The 20982-nt window shown below is 36.2% G+C and overlaps 1 protein-coding gene and 1 pseudogene across 2 annotated transcripts in view; one reads left to right on the top strand and one right to left on the bottom strand.

Moving 5' to 3' along the window:
• The window catches only part of TRIP11 (thyroid hormone receptor interactor 11), a 69298-nt gene that overhangs the window by 13778 nt on the left and 34538 nt on the right, over positions 1-20982 (bottom strand). For both annotated transcript variants that reach the window (XM_043434348.1, XM_043434349.1), the window contains exons 12-16: positions 19023-19163; positions 18223-18416; positions 14738-14901; positions 12485-12588; positions 7555-7654 (exon numbers count right to left, since the gene is read on the bottom strand). In XM_043434348.1, coding sequence (XP_043290283.1) covers positions 7555-7654; positions 12485-12588; positions 14738-14901; positions 18223-18416; positions 19023-19163 — 703 coding nt within the window. The remainder of the gene's footprint in view (positions 1-7554; positions 7655-12484; positions 12589-14737; positions 14902-18222; positions 18417-19022; positions 19164-20982) is intronic.
• Positions 19462-20802, top strand: LOC122419768 (annotated as a pseudogene).

Genomic DNA, 20982 nt, shown 5'->3' with positions numbered 1-20982 from the left:
CAATGTGCGAGACCTGGGTTCAATCCCTGGGTTGGGAAGATCCCCTGGAGAAGGGAATAGCAACCAATTCTGATATTCTGGACTGGAGAATACCATGGAAGGAGGAGCCTGGTACGCTACAGTCCATGAGGTCACAGAGAGTCAGACACAACTGAAGGACTAATAACACACGCTGGGAAAAGAAAGGCGGCTGGAGCAGGACTTGAGAGTCAGACCTGCATGAAACCGTGCTCCTGTCACAAGACCTGGAATATGAATCATGGTCCTGTCACCAGTGCCAGACTTCACGGTCTATTTTGCAAAATGAGCTTGCTTATCTCAAGAGATTTTGAGAGAATCTACTGAGTGATTAAATATGACTTTTCTAAATAGTAAAGTGCTATATAAAGTACTAGAACTCATTCATATGATTTCTTAAAATACCATCTTTCAACCCTGCGTAACTATCATCAATAATATGTATCACTTTGGTTAACACTAACATTGATAACTTTTCCTCCATTTTGCCTTGTCATCTTTACAAACTAAGGCAATAAGTCAACACAAGGAAGAAAAGAATGTTAGAAATATGATTTTATTATAGGTATGTCTATAGATACAGCTTTTTCAGGATAAAGATGAGGAGAATATATGAGAGCTTTGCTCCAGGAATAAAGGGACAAGACTGCTCCTTGCCGGTTACGGTTTTCTCAGGTGACTGAGAAATCTAGGGGAGTGGTGGAGCCTAGTCCTCATACTGTGCGGTGGTCCCATAGGGAAACCCACTCATTAATTAAAATACTTGCTTCTCTGGGGGTTGCACATAAGAGCTGGCCATTCAGCGACTTGAGCAGCCACAGTAGTCTTTGATTGCCAGAGGCAGAATCCAAGACTCTTAAGATGGGCTGAAACAACTGTGGGGTGACTCCTGGAGGAGTTAAGACACAGGCCCACTACACAATTTTACATGTGATTTTTATCCCTGACAAATTCAACTTAAAATGGGTAACAGAATCTCAAAAACTGAAACAAAGGGGTGTCAGAAAGCGAACCTCTCACTAACACTCCAGCAAGATTCATGTGTAATACATACAGAGCTCATACTTACAAGTATCTAGTTAATTGGGGCTTCTCTGGAAGCTCAGCTGATAAAGAACCTGCCTGCAATGCAGGAGACCCCGGTTTGGTTCCTGGGTCAGGAAGATCCCCTGGTGAAGGAACAGACCACCCACTCCAGTATTCTTGGGCTTCCCTGATGGCTCAGATGGTAAAGAATCCGCCTGCAATGTGGGAGACCTGGGTTCGATCCCTGGGTTGGGAAGATCTGCTGGAAGAGGGCATGGAAACCCACTTCAGTATTCTTGCCTGGAGAATCCCCATGGACGGAGGAGCTTGGCGGGCTACAGTCCATGGGGTCACAAAGAGTCAGACATGACTAAGCAACTAAGCACAGCACACAGATATGTCAGTAAATAAGCTGGGTCTGGTGTCTTACTTGGACAGGCTACCTAAAAAATAAATTTAAATCTGATATAGTAAATCTAATATAAGGAGATTTAGCCTCTTTGATCAATTAAATATAATCAAAGCAAAAGCTAGAAATTTGATGGTCTTCTTATTAACAGAATTTCAACGTATACAAGATCACTTTCACTATAATAGCAAATTTTATTTTTTAAATATAAAGGCACCTTGTATTTCTTTACATTTGAAGACATATTACCATCTGCTTTGTCTTATAACTCAATTCTTTTCAACCATTTCAACAGAATTTTAAGGTCGAGAGTATATGGTGAATGCTTTCTTGTTCCATAATTATAATTATTAATTGCAGAATGAAAAGTAATTTTTGAAACTCCATTTCCTAGCAAAGAACTCACAAAAAAATTTTATGAATACAGTATACTCTCATTAACTTGAGTTTTAATAGACTGGAATCTGATTAAAATTATCAATGCTGAAGTCTACTGGATTATTTGTACAGTTAAGTTAGAATTACTACGTGTGTGAAAGAAACTTTATGTAAATATTTTTAATGTAATCAGATCAAATTTATTTTCCCTCTCCACCTTCCTCTCTCAACCATTTAAATTAAAATTCAGATAATTTGTAATGCATTCTTCCATATCAAAACAAACTGACAATTTTTTAAAAGACTGACTATTGTGAATCAAGTTATATATTTAATTTTTAATTTTTAAATATTTAAAAATTTTAAACCAGTCAAGTCATAATAATAATTTTGCCACTTACTGAATATCACCATCAGTGTATACTAATATGTACTGATTTATATTAATGACAAATGGCTTTCTAGAAGGCTACAGACTAAACCGAGACCCATTTCTGAAAGCTCACTGTTGGAATATCAGCATGGACTAAATCTGATATAAAGAAATGTGTGTTAAGCCCACAGGGTATTTTTTTTTTTAACTTAAATTACAAGTCATATCAAAGTCTACATTTCTGGTGTCTGTCTTCTGAAAGATCTGAAGATTTAGCAACCCTGTACCCATTTTCCTGCATGGCAACAGTTGGATGAAAAGAACTTGTGCCCTGTATAAGAAGCTCTCCAATTCCCCTGTCTCTACTTAGTCCTATTTGCTATACTATACTAAATTATAATATAATTTAGCCCCAGTTTAAAACTTGGGTTCAAAAAAAAAAAAAAAAAAAAACTTGGGTTCATGATCCAACAGCTTACTCCCACCTCTGCCTTCTCCACACTCCACACCAGTGCAGCACACACACACAATTAGTCCACTAGATCTTCAGCCAGTTTTCGGATCTGATGCTGTTTCATATGAATTCCTCCCTCTGTCTAGAATGTTCCTTCCCAGCTCTCTGCCTGCTTCACTGGACGTATTTGCCATTCAAGTGAGGGCAAGTAAACCTTTCACTAGCCTTTTCCACCCTTCCACACCACCATCATGAGGTAGAATAGATTGTCTTTCTTTTCAAATAGCTTGTTGCAAATATGTGACTATCCTCCTAAAGGTAGAGCTCTTGTCCCCTATCTTTGCATCTTGAGCACTTATTTTAGTGCTTGGTACACAGCAGAAAATGATGAATCTGTGATAAATAAAAGAATGACTGCTTTTTCTCTGGGAAGGGAGACTATCTGAGAATGTAACACAGGACAAAAAGAATAAATGATTTATCTTACAAATTACTCATCTATATAAAGACACAAAACACATTAAGTCAAAAATTCTCAAAGTTACATAATTTGCTTTTCCCTTTATACTTAGAACTAATGAGACATACATTTAAAAAATATAACCATTAAAAAGTTAAAAAGAAATAAAACCATTAAGTTGAAAAGGGCCTAATTATTTACCTAATTGACATAAACTTTTTTCTTAATTAAAAATTTTGACGTTTTCTAGTACACCCAGATGTTTATATCATCACAATTTTTTAACTATTTATGGCAACTCAGAAAACTGCATCTGGTATTTCTTATATGTTTCCTCTAAAATCACAACTTCTGCCAAAAACATCTATAAAGAAATCCCTCAAAAGGTTTGGGTAACAAAGCGTCTGGGAATGTATCTGGCCTATGTTCAACAGGACATTATATGTTTTCTTGTATAAATCATGTCCTGGAAAACGGAATGTCTTTATTTAAAATAAAAAATCTACCTTCCAGCACCATAAAGGTGGCTCCATGAAAAACAGTTTAAACTTTTTAGATTTGTAGTTTTAAAATGTTTTTATGCTTCGTATTACAGTTGGTTTACTGGGGCTCATTTTACACATTCTTCTAGATTTTCTTTAAAAAAACACTCTAAGGAAATTTTCCATTCTCAACTCTTCTATAGAAGACTTTTTTAAAAAGCAGTAACAAAACCTTAAAAAAAAAATCAGTGATGGGGCCCTTTAAGATACGGCTATAAAACTGGCACATTCCCCGGTGCTGGAATCTAAACTTGCGTTGCTTATGAAAACTTATTTTTCTTGGTGTACCATAAATTCACCACCCTTTTGAATAACAGTTATCAAAACAGTAATTCTTTCGTGCTTCCTATTTCAATTGTATCCAACCATTTTCACTTTAAGCAGGAATTTATCTCAAGGATGATGATAGAGAACAATAAGCAAAAGAAAGAAAATGCTAAATTTGTCCATGAACATAGCAGTGTAACATATCTTTTAATAGTACAGCTGTAGTCTAGGTTTCCATAGGTGTACATTCTCCCATGAATGACAATTCCATAGAAATTCTGAACTCTGATCAACTCAGAATAGTTCATGAAAGACATTATCCTATCTGCTTCACAGAAGACTAATGTCTTAAGTTTGAAAAAAAATAAAAAAAACTAGGATTCCATGTGAAATAAGTCTTTGGACCTACACTGAAAAAGAACACTTTCAGAAAAAATGCTAAAAGAAAAATTTCTAAAAGGAAAGAAAGCAGTAATTCTTCTACCAGCCAACATTACCTATTAAATTATAGCACCTACAGGATCTGAGGGTTTCTTTTCATTGTTACGTTCCCATGGTGTGTGGGGCTGGGGGTGAGGGGGAAAAGACAAAGATCTTACATTTTGGGAGTAAGATCTTACTACTAGTTTAGAGCTCTGTCTACTCAGGTTTCTTTTCTCCATGGAATGTCCCTAACCCTTAATGGGATTCTTGGAGAAGTAAATATGCACTTTCTGACCAGAGCTGAGAACCACTGTCTTAAACTATGAACCTATGGTGTGTATCTATGCCAGGTGTTACTTCCTTAACTAAGTTCCTATAAAAAAGAGAAGGGGGGGATCCTAGCTAGTATCTCACACAGCATCTAATATGAAGCCAAGTAGTTGGTTCACATTAAGTATTTAACATCTAATTAAGGCATCTTCATACTTTTCACACAAAGCCTGTAAATACTTGGAACTCATAACCACAATTGCACATACACAGCACTAACAATTATCTCCTCTAAGAATGATTGAAACCATCAACAATCTGTTTTAATACTGGTGTTATAAGCAACAGCTCCCTTTTCATATGTTTGACCAGACTGAATTATCTCATCTCTGGTAGCAGTGACATAAGCATTTCAAATAAAATACTGCTTTTTAAAATGAGTTTCCTAATATTGTTTAAATGTTGAAACTGCATATCAACTAATCATTGACAGTCCACAGATGCTTAGAAATAAAAGAACACTCTGCCTCTACGATTCAAGCCTCTATGTACTTTCTTGCAACAAAAGCCAATCTGTCTTTTTCAAAATTGTTTCTCCTGGCAAATATTTTTGCTGTCTGGCCAAGTTTTGCGTTAAAAATAAAGTACAGTATTACAACATCAATCAACATTTAAAGTACTTAATGATCTATGAAAGAAAATATACAATGATTCTTTTGCAACAACCAAGCCAATCAAAGTTTTATTTATATTATCAAATCAAAAGTGCAGCTTTGAGAAAATAAAATCACATTTGTGTTTAGAGCTCTAAAAGTAATATTAAGCACTTAGGTAATAAAAGAAAACAGACTGTTAAGAAGAGCTTAAATGACAAGAATGACTTAAAGACATAACAGAACTAACTGTCCCTTTAGCCCCCCTCCCCCTTCCTGTCTGTGCAACACTGGCCTCTTGCCTGCCCTTTCAAATAGCAGTTGTATAAGCATAATTAGAACTTTTTCTGTGGTTCATATTAGCTTCACAAAATGAGCCCAGAGTCCTGTATATTTACAATGATTATTACTTGTAACTTTTTACATGAATAGGGACCTAGGCCACCTAAGCCTTGTCACTTACAATCAAAATCTAAAAATATTTTACTACTGAGGATTTAAATGGGTGCCTGAACAAATTACTAAGTAGTGCAGGGACTCTGAAAATATTTGTGACTACAATAAGTCACAGCATTTTTTTCTATCTTATCATCTACTGGGAAAAACACAGGTAGTTGTCTAAAAGGGGAGGTGAACTTAAATATCACAGTAGCATGACATGCAGCTGAGCTGTCCCAGACCAAGGAGCTGGCTCAGAATACTGCCCTCTTGCCTGCACTAGTCCCGCCCCACCTGAAGACATCAGTTCTTCGGCTACTCCCTTGGCTGCTCAGTGTTTCCTCCAGGTTGCCATATGTCTTCCAGGTAAAGCTGTAGTTACACTGGCCTTCAACCTAACTAGACTGTTTTCCAAATAAACACTGCCTCTGGGTAAGGGCAACCATTTCAATATTTAGGGTACAACTCAGAGGATACTATCCTATCTTCAAAGGAGATATACATAGAACAGAATACAAGTTAGCCTATAAACAATTGTTTTCCTGACAAGAAATAGAGCAACATGGAACTATTATGAACTTTGGTCAAGGATAAAAGAGCAGAGTTTAAATCTCAGTGTCTTATAAACTGCAACTAATACTGCCTACTTTAGTTTCTTGTGAAGGGTAAATAAAATATGGGAAGACTAAAGAATACAGTACATTTATATAAAATGCTCATGTAGACCCAATATATAACTGTTTCCTTGTCCATTTCCAGCCCCTCGATTACATTGAGAGTTCCAAGGCTGGCCAAATCTTACAAAGTAAACAGAGGATGTTTAGCTGGGCACTAATCTGCCTCAGATTAGTGACCTTGAGGATACTACTTCACATTCTCTATCTTAGTATTTTTTTTATTCCCAACAATCTCTCATCTCCTGTCTCCTGCTTGTTTTAGGCCACCTATCTGGCTTGTCCTTTGGTGTCCACAATGCAGTGATTTCTCTGCTTGCCTCCTTAATGTCCAAGTCACCGCTTCCTGTTGTCTGCCAGTGTTGGGGCTGTGCCATCTCCTACTTTTGCCTATTTCTACCTCATGTTAAGAGGTGCTTCTTAATTCCTTAATTACATGCCTTGGTACTACTGCTCCTAACCCATCCCCGGAAGCTGATACATTTCTAGGTTCTTATCACCCTTCCGATAACCTTTAATCATTACCTACTACATGCAGCCACAGAATAGCTTCCACTTCCTGGGGACCATTAACTCAGAGGTTAAACAAGGACATGCCATCTCTGTCAGCAGCTAGAGTTAGCAAAGCCCTATGACCTCCTGGCTATCTGAGGCCCAACTGATGACCCTAAACACAGGACTCAGCCCAGGGAGTTGACAGGGCCTGTGAGGTAACTCACAAGCATCAAAACACACATGAGTGCCTGCATGTAAAGCATCATCTGCAATCTAACTCGCTACTTATAGGCAGATGTTCATTCCACAAAAAGTGACTCTTTTAACTAAGAACACTGCCTCCTTTAACATATCAGACAGCTTTAGGCAGGATGAACATGGACTGAACAGGGAAAAGTCACACTGTGACAAGCTGACTCAGTCAAATCTATCCCTCAGGTGGTCAACAAGGTGACAGAAAGCACAACTGGACAGCCCATTGTTCAGAAGAACTAACAACTCTGGTTTCTCTAGGAACCGTGTTCAAATCAAAGTAAACTCATCATGGGGAACAGAAATGGAAGTCACATTCTAACAGAAGTTGTTCTCACTCGACTGTACCAACGCATGGCAGGAAACTACACCTGATTCATCACTGGTATTGCAGGGGAAAAAAGAAAAAGGAAAAAACCTACTTTGTTTCTTAAGTTCTTCAATTTGTTCTTCCTTTAAATCTAACTGTTCCGTAAGTCTTGATGCTGAGTCTAATGCAGCATTTGCTTCATCCAAACGTTCCTGAGAAAGAAAAGTTCATTAAAAAGCAGCATGCAAAACCTACTTCACAAACTATAGAGCTGGAAGACAGCTTAAAGTCAATCAATCCCTTTCAGCTGATGAAGCTATATTTCTCTGACCCTGGGCAAGTTCATTTGATACTGGTAAGTATGAAAGATAAAACTCACACTTCACAACATCATAATGTCTCTTTCAGAGGAATTATATATATATAAAAAAAAGAGAGAGAATGCTATTAAAAGACAACATGGTGACAAAAATTTTAAAGGTTACAATAATAAGAGAAAAAACTATGAAAAAGATAAAAAAGTCAAGAAATATAGCAACAAATGTTCTTTCTAATTTTGCAAGTCTGATGGGTATAAAAGTGATGTTTCTTTATTACTTTAACTTTTATTTCTCTAACTACATACCCGTGGATTTGAGCATTTTTCATGTTTATAGGACAGCTGGAACTACCCTCATGGAAAAATCTTCACATACCTTGCCCATTTTTCCATTGAGAAGTCCTTCTTTTATAAGCTAGTTTGTAAGAGCACCTTGTATAGCAGATATGAACACTCTGTCATCAGTGTTACAAATATGGTCAAACATGTCTGACTTTGCTTCTTGAGTTTTAGTTGAGGTTAGGCTCCTCCCTGCCTCTGGACATGTGGTCTTCTAGATTTTCTTGCAAAGTATTTTTCTTTTTTAACATTTATATTTTTAAAATATGAAAGTTAAAGATATAAGTGACAGAGGATGAGATGGTTGGATGGCATCACTGACTCAATGGACATGAGTGTGAGCAAACTCTGGGAGAACAGTGAAGGACAGGGAAGCCTGGCGTGCTGCGTGTCCATGGGGTGGCAGAGTCAGACACAAATTAGCGACTGAACAACAACCACTTTTAAAACAGTATTTCTCAGTGGAAGTGCTTTTGATATTCCTGGCCCCTACCCACTTGCCAGAAGATCCACCCAGTCACTGTAACAGCCAAGAACACCTCCAGACTTCCAGCACCCCTCACAGTTAAGAAATCCTTGCTTGGATACAACTGGAATTTATTTTTGTATATAGTGTAAGATAGGGTCCAATTTTATTTTCTTCAGTATAAATAGCCAGTTGTGCCAACACTGTTTATTAGTTAATCTACTCTTTTCCCCATTAAATTAAAAGTAGTTTAGGATTTAGTTTTAAATTCTCAAATGTTACTTGGGCTCCATTTCTGGATTCTCCTTCTGTTCTACTAGTCAATATGGTATTGATTTATGGCTCCATTCTGACATTTAGTAGGCAAGTCCCTCCTCACTATTGTTCTTTTACACAATTTTCTTGGTTATTCTAGAGGATTCACCCACAAAAATGTGAGATCACAGTCTCATCATCTTGAATCAGGGTGTGATAGCTTTTTCATTTGTAGTATCATATTGGATAAGCTAGTCCCCAGTTATGCAAATGTAATGTAGATGTTGCTATGAAGATATTCTGTAAAAGTAATAGAAGCTCCTAATCTGCTGAATTTAAGGAAGGCATGTTATTCTGAATAATCAGGGTGGGCCTGACTGAACCAGTTGAAATGTCTTGAAACTAGAACTGGGTTTTCTCTACTAAAGAGAAGCAAATTCTATCTGTGGACAGCAGCTTCAGCCTATGCCCACTTCAGTTCATCCTGTTTGTGATTTACATTCTTGACCAACTGTGGACAATGGCTTTGGCCCACACCTGAGTTCCAGCCTGCCTATGATGTGATCTTTCCATACTATCAAACCTGCAAATTTCCAACTTATTTAGCCAGACCCCACAATCATATCACCAATTTCACATAATAAATCTCATATGTGTGAACCTGTATACAGTATATACATCAATGTATGTGTGTGTGTGTGTGCATACGTGTAAACACATACACATCCTACTGGTTCTGCTTCTCAGGCTGAAGCTTGACTGATACACAAAGAGACTGAAACAAAAAATTTTAAATTAAAAAACCTAACATTTGAAATCTACAAGATTAAATTTAGTATAAATTTAATCTTTCAAATGAATTTGTTAACCTCACAGCATTTACAGTTAAGAAAATATAAATATAATTTTTTTAAGAAATTATAGATTCCACTACTCATTTCACCATTTTTTGGGTTTTTATTTCATTAATTTCAACTTTTATCTTTACTAATTCCCTCTCAGTTTCTTCTGATTTGTTATTTTTCTAAATATATATTACATTTTAAATTTTTAAAAATAAAATTAGTTTAAAAAGAAGATCTGGACTTATAACAGTAACAGACTAGATGTTTTAGACCCACTGAAAACAATTAAAAGCATCAGATGAAATAAATTTTTAATGTGTTAAAGAGCTGATCAGAAAGTAAACACCAATGGTGAATAAACATTTTAAAAGATGCTAGACCTCACTACTAGAAATGCAAATTAAAACCTTAAGATAGAGAGCCCTTCTCACCAACCACACTGCTTTTTCATACTGCTCATGGGGTTCTCCAGGCAAGAATACTGGAGTAGTTTGCCATTCCCTTCTCTAAGGAAGAAGCTGGGAAAGATTGAGGGCAGGAGGATGAGATGGTTAGATGATACCACCAACACAACGGACGAGTTTGAGCAAATCCAGGAGACAGTGAAGGACAGGGAAGCGTGGCAAGCTGCAGTCCATGGGGTCACAAAGAGTCAGACATGACTTAGCGAACAACAACCAACCACGTTGGTGAAAAGTTTAAAAATTCTGGTAATAGTAGTGTTGCCAGAGGTGTAGTAATAGAACAAGAACACACAGTACTACTCGCAGGAGAAAAATCATCACAAATGTTTTAGGAAACAATCTGCCACCAAATCTAGTAAAGTTGAAATTGCCCATATATATCCCATGACCCAGCAATGCCAATCAAGATACACACCTGAAACTCTTATATGTGCACCAGACGACATTGCTGTTTAGTCACTAAGTTGTGTTCGACTCTTCATTTTTTTTGCATGTGTGTGTCCAACTCTTTGTGACCCCATGAACTGCAGCATGCCACGCTTCCCTGTCCTTCACTATCTCCTGGACTTTGCTCAAGCTCATGTCCACTGAATCAGTGACATCATCCAACCATCTCATCCTCTGTCGTCCCTTCTCCTCCTGCCCTCAGTCTTTCCCAGCATCAGGGTCTTTTCCAATGAGCCGAAATATAAACAAGGAAATTCATAACCACATTGTTTGTATAGCAGATAATGGAAATGTCCTTTATCAGTAAAATAGGTAAATAAATTATATGTTCATGCAACGAATACAGCAGTGAAAATAATGAAACTTCCAACATATGTTATATGACTGAAATTTATGAAAATAACACTAGGCAAAAAAAAAGCAAGTCTCAGAAAAATTCAATTCACATACAGTTTAGAATTCCATTCATACAGTTTGAAAATATTTTATAATATATCCAAACAATGTATTATAAAAAGACACAGATATATTCGATAAAACCATAAAGGAAAACAAAGGGATGAAAAGAATAAAAGGTGCTAAGGAGAGGAGAAGATGTGGAGGGATGCTTACAGAACTTCAATGGCTGACATTCTATTTCTTACACAAGATGGTGAGCATGTGAGTATTTGCTGTATTGCTATTCCTATATTATCTAAATATTGTTTTGCACAATCCTCTAAATTAATGTTATCCCCAATCTCAAAGACATGATCATAAAACATGACTCAAATAGAAGTTATTTAATACCAGAAAATTTTAATGAAAATAAGATGCTAGAGTAAGTTTATTAAAAAAAAAAAAACAAACCTAGTGTGTGTGCTAAGTCACTACAGTCATGTCCGACTCTTTGCAACCCTATGGACTGTAGCCCACCCGGGTCCTCTGTCCATGGGATTTTCCAAGCAAGAATACTGGAGTGGGTTGCCATTTTCCTCCTTCATCAGGGGATCTTTCCAACCCAGGGAAAGAACCCAGGTCTTCTGCACTGCAGGCAGATTCTTTACCATCTGAGACACCAGAGAAGCCCTAATACTAGAACATTTTAATGAAAATAAGATGCTAGATATTATATGAGTAAGTTTATAAAAAGAAAAACCTAGACTACAATACTATTTATGTGAAAATTTCAGATGAATTTGCAACCTCTATGCTGATCATTTTCTGGAAGATCAACATGACATTTTGGTAATAAAACTCAAGTTGAAAAAAGTAATGAGTAAATACTGTTTTGCAGTCACTCAACATTTAGTAAAAATTTCAGAACATTAAAGGATATTTACAAGATTAATAAGCCCAAGCCGCATATTCACCATGACACATAAATAAAACTTTATTATTTTCCACCAGCTATCACCAGAGTCTACTTACAACTTGGAAGGGTTTATCCTACATCTAAAAGCAAGTCACCTTGGTATCATATCTCTTCATGAAGGTTCATTTTACTTCTTATAATTTTTTATGTATGAAATACAGCAATAATAATAAAGAGAAAAATATTTTAAAGAATTAGTTTGCAAAAGAAAAAAATCTAATGGGATAATATACATTATTTTAATCCATGTGAAATAAAGTACCCAATATATTTTGTTGAAAAGAGAAAATTATAAAGTCAAAATGATACACTATTTTTAAAAAAATGATCTCTAAGGTGCCCACCTATGCTGAAAATGGAAGTCTCATGTTTGCTGTGTCTATTCTAAACTATAAGTCACACGAGGGAAATTCTTAGTATCCTGTTCACTGCTATGTCCCAGCAACAACATTTACTAAATTAATTGTTCAGGAGATTATTTCCAAGGCAAAAATTGTACAAGTAATTGTTGTGTGAATAATAAAATTCACAAGAGTAAATTATTTTAACCAACCTGTAACGACACAAGTTTTCCTTCCAGATTTTCTGCTTTTTTCTTCCATTCAGCAACAAGCTGTTTGTGCTTTTCTAGTTCAGCAGAATACATAGCTTTTTCCTCTAAAGAGGAGAAAAAAGTTACATTAGCATTTTATAATTGTGTGATAAAATTATAATTTTAAGCCACTTGAAACTTTAATAATACAACAAAAATATTAATAGCTCAAATGTCTCAACAAGAAAGTTATATATGCCTTAGTAGTGATGTTAACCGGAATTAAATTAATGAGGTCAGTTTCCTCTGCTTAAATCTTTCTCCAGATCTTGCAAACTTTCCTTTCCTTCAGAACTCTACTCAAATATCAGTATTTCCTCTTTAGCAAAGCTTTCTCTATGGCCTCAGCCACTATCACACTATCTTGTACACATGTCCACTCTAGTATTATACAGAGCAGACCTAGAGAACTCTTGCATTTAAAATTCAAAATTTCAACCACAGGATATGTAACCCTGATATGTACATATGTACAAACGTAAAAGTTTGCTCAGTCACAAAACTATGACTTTCGTTACTTCAGTAGCATCACATCCTCTAACCACCTCCTCCCTACTAGCAGTTCATTCATTCTCAGTAATTACTGAATGTATGAACTAACAAATGGATGGGTGAATGATCTAAAGGGGGTAAATCTAAGGATGGGAAGTAGATGGGAAAAAGTGTGTTTGGTTATCAGGGTACCATTCACAGTACCAGGTCCTATCATTAGTGCCTACAAAAGTATTTTCCACCCAAATGAGAAAATGCAGTTAAAGTATAGATGAACAGCTAAGAACAAATTAACCAATATTTCAAAGGACAGTAATTATTGATGATTAACTCTTCAAAGTGGATTCACCCTCCAACTGACAAAGGACTGTATAATCAAAGCTATGGTTTTTCCAGTAGTCACATACAGATGTGAGAGGAGGACCATAAAGAAGGTTGAATGCCAAAGAATTGATGCTTTAGAACTGTGGTGCTGGAGAAGACTCCTGAGAGTCCCTTGGACACGAAGGAAATCAAAGCAGTCAATCCTAAAGGAAATCAACCCTGAATATTCACTGGAAGGACTGATGCTGAAGCTCCAATATTTTGGCCACTGATGCAAATAGCCAACTCACTGGAAAAGACCCTGAGGCTGGGAAAGACTGAAGGCAGGAGAAGGGGGCGACAGAGGATGAGATGGTTGGATGGCATCACCAACTCAATGGACATGAGTTTGAATCAACTCCAGGAGATAATAAAGGATAGGGAAGCTTCATGTGCTGCAGTCTATGGGGTCACAGAGCCAGACACGACTAATCCCTAGGTTAGGAAGATCTATCATAACACAGGCAGAAGGTGAGTGATAATTAATATAAATTTAATGTGTTAGTGTTCTTAGTGTTCTGTAACTTTGCTTCCAAAGAATCGCAATACCATAAGGTATTGGAAAAACTGCCTATCAGGCTATCATCACAAGTGTTTTTTTTTTAAACGTAACACTGTTTCCAGTACTATATTATGAATATGACCATATTGTTATATATCATAAAAACTTTATAACCATTTATTAGTGTAAAGGCTAGGCTATCATAAAGCAATAACACTGCTTCTTCATTATCAATCATGAATCATTATACCTATAAATATGAATTTCTTTTTCACACATTTCATTTTTGATGTCTAGTGTTAGTAGTATACATAACATCTACAGTGTTTTTCTTATCATACAAGAGAATACTGATGTAGGTACTAACAGGCAAACAATTCATCTTGTAAACAGGTAACATAACTTATGGTATCAATAAATACAGTACAGTAAATGTATTCTCTCTTCCTTATGATTTTTTTGATAACATTTTTTCTCTAGCTTCCTTTATGGTAAGAATACAGTATATAATATACACAACATATAAAAATGTGTTAATTGACTATTTACGATATCAGTAAGGCTTCTGGTCAACAGTAGGCTATTAGGAGTTAAGTGTGGGGGCTAGGGGATTCCCTGGCAGTCCAGTGTTAGGACTCCACTCTTCCATTGCAGGGGGCACAGGTTCAATCCCTGGTCGGGGAACTAAGATGCCCGAATGCCAACCAGCAGCCAAAAAAAAAAAAGCGGAGTTAAGTTTGGGGGGACTCAAGTTGTATGTGGATTTTCAATTGCGTGGGGCAGTCAGCAACCATGCATTGTTCAAGGGTCAACCGTACAATGACTTTCTTCACTGGAAGACTGGCCATACGACTGACCTTGCTGGAAGTGCTCCAGGACCATCTGGAGGTTGGACAGTGACAGCGCATACTGCTTCGCTTGCTCCTGAGACAGGGAGAGCTGCAGCGCGGTTTCATCCCTCTGCTTGGATACCACATTCAGCTGTTCCTGCAACGATTCTACCTGTAGATTGGCCTGATGGCTTTGAACAGAAAGAATAAAAGTAAAACCGTTTCTAACTGTCTGGACATTTTAACAAAATGAAATATCCTCCCTACATACTATTGCACTAAATGCAAGTTACAGTCAAAGTATTCAGATACTTTAACAAGATGAAACCTCTTCCCTATGTTTTTTGTGTGTTGTAAAATATACATAACATTTACCATTTTGACCACTTATTAGTGTACACTTCAATAGTCCTAAGTACATTCACATGGCTGTGTAACAATCACGACCAACCATTTCTAGAATGCTTTCCCTCTTCCTAAGCAGAAACCCCACGCCCATTAAACAATAACTTCCCGTCCCCCCTGGGCACTACCATTCTACTTTCTATCTCTATGAATCTGACCTTCCCTACATTTCATTGCATTAAATTTAAGTTAGATTTCAAACAAACTTGAAGAGTTCCTCTGATCTTTGTTCTCTCTGCTTTTGTTAAATTAGTCATCCTTCATGTGAAGGTGACTTTGAACAAGCAGCAGTCATTTTAAACAGAATTGTGCTGATCAAGAAATGTCAACGTAAGAAAAATTCACAAATAGCCTGCAACTTTTGTTTCCAGGCTAAAACCCTTAGGTGTAATTTATCATAAACTTCTACCGGTAAGTTATAAGTGATTTTGGAAGTCATTTTGTCCAGCCCAACCTAACAAGCAATGGATTCTATGATACCCTCTTGTTTTTAGTACTCGCAATCCTAGTGAACTAACAAATTTCCAAAGGCTATCCCATTGATTAACTGCCCTAATTATGAGTTAATTAACTTTTACTATCGTCTTTCTGTTTATATTAAATAATCCCTACACTTGTTCCAAATAACCCTAAGAGATTTACAGAACACCTATAGGCTTATGTCACTGAGATACTTCTTTAATGTATAATTATTACATACAAAATACTGTGATAGCCTTTCCTAGGTTTTCAATACCCAGCCAGTTAAATTCTTATTCAGAGCAGCCCAATAAAGCCAATTAAGAGCAGCTCACTTTGAAGAAACTTTACCCAACAGCACCCTCTTGTGGAAAAAGCAGAGGACTTAACTTAAATCCCCTCTTCTGTCCCTGGACTTTATGCAACTTTGCCTGTTAGCAAATCACTCAATTGCAAGGATGAAATGAACTGTGATATCATTCAAAATGTTAACAAATACAAGATATTACTATTGTTAAGGGTTCAAAACACCACAACCTTATCTTATAGATTTGAGTTACTTATACACCAAATATTTACTGGACATCTATGAAACTATGTGTAAGAATGTACACTGTGGGAAGGGTGTAAAATAAATGGCATCATTTCTACCCCCCAGTAACTTTACACTTCACTGGGTGGGTGAAAATGTAAAGCAGGTCAACAATTACCTATACTCATAAGTAAAATACAAGTGCTCTATCCGAGACTCAAACATCACACTAGGGTTTGACTTTAGACTTGAGGTGTGGGGGCCTAACCAAAGAATTCTTTATGAAGGAAGTGCTATTTGAAGAACAAGTGAGATTAACAAAAAAACGGTTAGGGATCAGGCCCACTCTTTTTATAAAGAAAGAGTAAGTAACAAAAAGTAGGAAAATAGCTCTATCTGAAAAAGTAATACAGTTTGGTTGGATGCAGATCATAGTGAGAAATAAGGCTAAGGAGGTAGAGAGCCTGGGCCCAAACCATGAAGAAACTACCGCGGCTCTGAAAAGGAGCAACCAGATCACAGGCCTACCTAGCGAAGACTATTTGACAGTTATTATGAATGGTAAACGAAAACAGGCAGAAACTAGCAACTTTTTTTTTTTCTTTTTTTAGAAACTAGCTACTTTTAATTAGAGAAAATAACAGCCTGAAATTGAAAGATGACCAATTTTACAGGTTGAGGATGTTTTTTTCTGCCAATGTGAAAAACATACACAAATGTTCACTCACTGTTTTAATTCTTAAATAAGTTCTTCTGAGTCTGAAGGTACAATAATATATCCAACAAAAGAGGTAAGGAGTTTGCCCTCAGAAGTATTACCCTATAATGTCTTTGCAGACAGAGATAATATCTACTATATCCTTGTATTTCCCTCAGCATCATATACAGTAAAAAGATTAAAAGATGCACATACAACTAACACAAATACAGATACGATATTTTTGGAAGATTATTTGGCAGTATATTTCAAATGCTTTAAAAACACCCCTCAAACCAGAATTTCCATTTTTCAAAATTTACACTAAGGAAATAATCTATCATCAACACAAAAATGCCTATTTTGGGTTATCAAAGCAGCACTCTTAGTAATTCTGAAAAGTTGGAACATTCTAAATGATAATAAATGAGTGCCTTAAAGATATTACGGCAAATACAATAATGGTATACTATGTAGCCATAAATGATACTGCAGAAACACATAGCTTAATGTGTACTGATATTTATATTCTTAACTGACAGAAACAGGTTACAAAACAGTATAAACAGTATGATCTCAACCATTTTGCTTTAAGAAAATAATATACAATATATATATACACATATACAGAAGCATTCAAAGGCACAAAAAAAAACCACTGTGTTTCTGGATAAATGAGACTGTTGCTCTAACTATTTTTGGTTTATGTGATTTTCTTGAAGTGGAAAATACATTTTTTGTAAAAAGGAAAAAAAAAACACTTTTATTGAGAGAAATAAAACTGAAAAATATGTACGCAGGGACCTGGTCAATCAAAAGTTCTAGTAAGCCTGGAGTTAATTCACACTGACCTAGGCCTTCACAGGTTACATCTTTTATTCTAACATCCAAACTCGGTCCAACTTTAGATCACTTGATTAAAAATTAAATCACGGAGTTTCCTGGTGACCTAGCGATTAGGATTCCAGGCTTTCTCTTCCGGGGCCAGGTTCAATCCCAGGAATTGAGACCCTGCAAGCTGCAGTGCATGGCCTGGGGCAGGAGATGGTATTAAATCACATAAATTAGTTATTGGAAAACTTGGGAAAGCTAATTAAATTGGTCAGAGTTTAGGCCTAGCCTCCTAAAATGATGAGAAGGAATTATACAGGATAACAACTAAGATTCAGAGAAGCTTTAGTTTGAATGCCAAATGGGTAAGGGTTACAAACCCAAGTGTGAGAACTACACATGTACTTTATGTCCCTGATATTGGGAAGGTTACTAAATCTCTTTACCCTTACTTTCTTAGTCTGTAAAACAGAGCTAATGAATTCTGTGAGAATAAAATGAGGTAAAATATGAAAAATTCTTACTGAGTCTGACACTCAGGACGTGTTCAGTTAATGTTAACATTAAAAAAAAAAAAGAAAAAGTTACCTTGCATTTTCCATTGCACTGGAGGATGAAACTAGCTTTTCCTCTAATATTGTGACTTTCTTTCTTAGTTTCGCCTCTCTGTCTTCTGCAGCCAAAGCTTCACGGGTATAAGAATCTTCTGATTCTAAAAGATGGTTACGCAATCTCTCTAGCTCCTGGTTTAAGCGTAATTCTTTGTCACGTAAATGTTGAACCTAGGGAGAGGACATTTCATTTATTTTTCCTCCATTAAAAGCTCTCCCCTTTCCTTCCTACAAGCCACTTTGTTTTTTAAATCTTTTCTCCATTACTGAAGTGTATTAACTGCATACTAATTTCTCATATTGCAAGACACATTTGTGCTAGGAAAAAAATTCTCCTGAATGAGGAGGAGGATGAGGAGGAATTCTCTCCTCATCTTGAATATGGAAGGTTTACTTTGTAAGATCTCATTCCCAATGTTGGCTATACTAAAAAATAAAACTACAAAGTACTAAGCTTTTTGTGACAGGCCACTTTTTTCAGTAAATAATTTTTTTATACTTTACAGGCAGGAAATTTTTTTTAATATCCACGATATGTAATCTTATTCTTTTCTTGAGGTATAATTTAATTTTACGTATACAACATAATGATTAGATCATGGTTTTTGCTTGAAAACTGAAACAACACACTTTGGGAGATCAAAATCCTACTAAAGCACATCAGAGTAAGACTGAGATAAAAATCAGCTAATAGAGAAATTCATTTTACTTGATAATTTTTACAGTTTTCTTACTTAGCAGTTTTTAAGATTTTGCTTCTTTAAAGTGAAAATATACCTCATTCTGTACAGCAGTGTTTTCCATTTGTTTCTGTTTCAGGGCCAACATGACTTGGTCTCTCTCTTGTTGAAACAGAACTGTCTTTTCCTGCATTGACTTAACTGCATTTAAAAGCTGATTTAACTCCCCAGTCTTGCCCTTTTGGAAAGAAACAATTTTAGCTTTAAAGAAAAATACATTTCAAAAAGACATTTCTTCATTAAATAATTTAAAAATTCAGTTAACTATGTCAACATCATCAAAAACAAGGAAAGTCTGAGAAACCATTACAGTCCAAAGGAGCCTAAGGAAACATGATAACTCAATACAATGTATTCTGGATGGGACCCTGGAATAAGAAAAGGATATCTGCTAAAAAACTGAGAAACTTCAAATAAAGTATTAATGTATCTAAATAGGTTCATTATTTGTAGTCAAGGTACCACAGTAACGTATGATGTTAAAAATAAGGCAACCTGAGTGTGAGGTATTACAGGAAGGTTCTACTATCTCCCCAACTTTTTAATAATCTAAAACTATTCTTAAAGAAAGAGTTTTAAATGCTTTAAAAAAGGACTCAAAGGACACAATCTCCTCAAATCTATCCTACACAACAAAGTGTACACAAACCCCCAAATTGCCCAAGAGTGTGTGTGCGCACATGCACATGTGTATGCCAGCATTTATCAAGCACACACAACTGCTGTTAGGGAAGTATAGTGCCAAGCTGTTGGCAGAGGAGAAAAAAGGGAAGTCATTTCACATGCACAGTCTATTTTAAAAGAACATTTTGGCAACAGTTTAATGAAAGCAACTCAGGAATGATATCTTGCTAGACTGCTGTGAAAATTTATTCCTGAATGCATTCCTTACAAGCACAATATATTAAAGACTTTCATTGCAAAAGCAGGGCCATGAATTTAAGATGATAGCTGGAATTCTAAAAAGCACAAAAAAGTGTCAGCCTGTTTACAGCCAATTCTTTTCTCTGTATGAAATATGCATATTGTCTGAATCTATTAATAGATTGGTATTATTTTTACATTTCCATGTAAACTTTCCATTTCTTTAAGAATAAATTACACGTCCCTCAAGGCAAATCATCAAAACCAAAACATAAAACCATCTGTTCCTTTTATCTCAACACCCCCTCCTGGAAAAGGGAGCCAATATTTTCCAAATAGTTTTTCAGTTAAATTTTTTTTCATACTAGAAAAAGTAAAAATGCTTGAAAATTAAAAGGCTGAAGATCTCCTGCTGAGAACACAGCTTTCTCCCTAAAGAAAAATGCTATTTAATCGTTAAAAACATAACAAAGGGCTTTTTGTCCCTTTCCGGCCTTCAAGCGAGGACGTGGTGGGTCCTCTGGTGCGAAATTCCTATTTCCTTGGTCCTTCCGGTTGGAGCCGTGATCAACTTGTGCTGACAACACAGGAGCCAAAAATCCGTGTATCATCTCTGTGAAGGGGTCAGGGACGACTGAACAGACTTCCTGCCGCTGGTGTGGGTGACACGGTGATGGCCACAGTCAAGAAAGGCAAACCAGAGCTCAGAAAGAAGGTACATCCAGCGCTGGTAATTAGACAACGAAAGTCATACCGGAGAAAAGATGGTGTGTTTCTTTATTTTGAAGATAATGCAGGGGTCATAGAAAACAATAAAGGCGAGATGAAAGGTTCTGCCATCACAGGACCAGTTGCAAAGAATGTGCAGACTTGTGGCCCAGGATTGCATCCAATGCTGGCAGCACTGCATGATTCTTTGGTGTATTTGTAAAAAATAAAAATTATTTGCTCCCCCCCCCAAAAAAATATAATAAAGGTACTCTTCAATTATATAGGGTATTATAAGAAATTAGTTTATGCTAATTAACTTCAATACAATACGTACTTAAGTACAACTTAACTGACTTAGGAAAGCTTCCTGAAAGACAGGTGAACCTTAATTAAATCTGCATACTTTGGATCTATAAAAGGCA

Source organism: Cervus canadensis, chromosome 17 (assembly GCF_019320065.1).
Source record: "Cervus canadensis isolate Bull #8, Minnesota chromosome 17, ASM1932006v1, whole genome shotgun sequence".
Taxonomy (NCBI): Eukaryota; Metazoa; Chordata; class Mammalia; order Artiodactyla; family Cervidae; genus Cervus; species Cervus canadensis.
The sequence above is the reverse complement of the archived record's forward strand: the minus strand, read 5'-3'. Positions and strand labels throughout refer to the sequence as shown.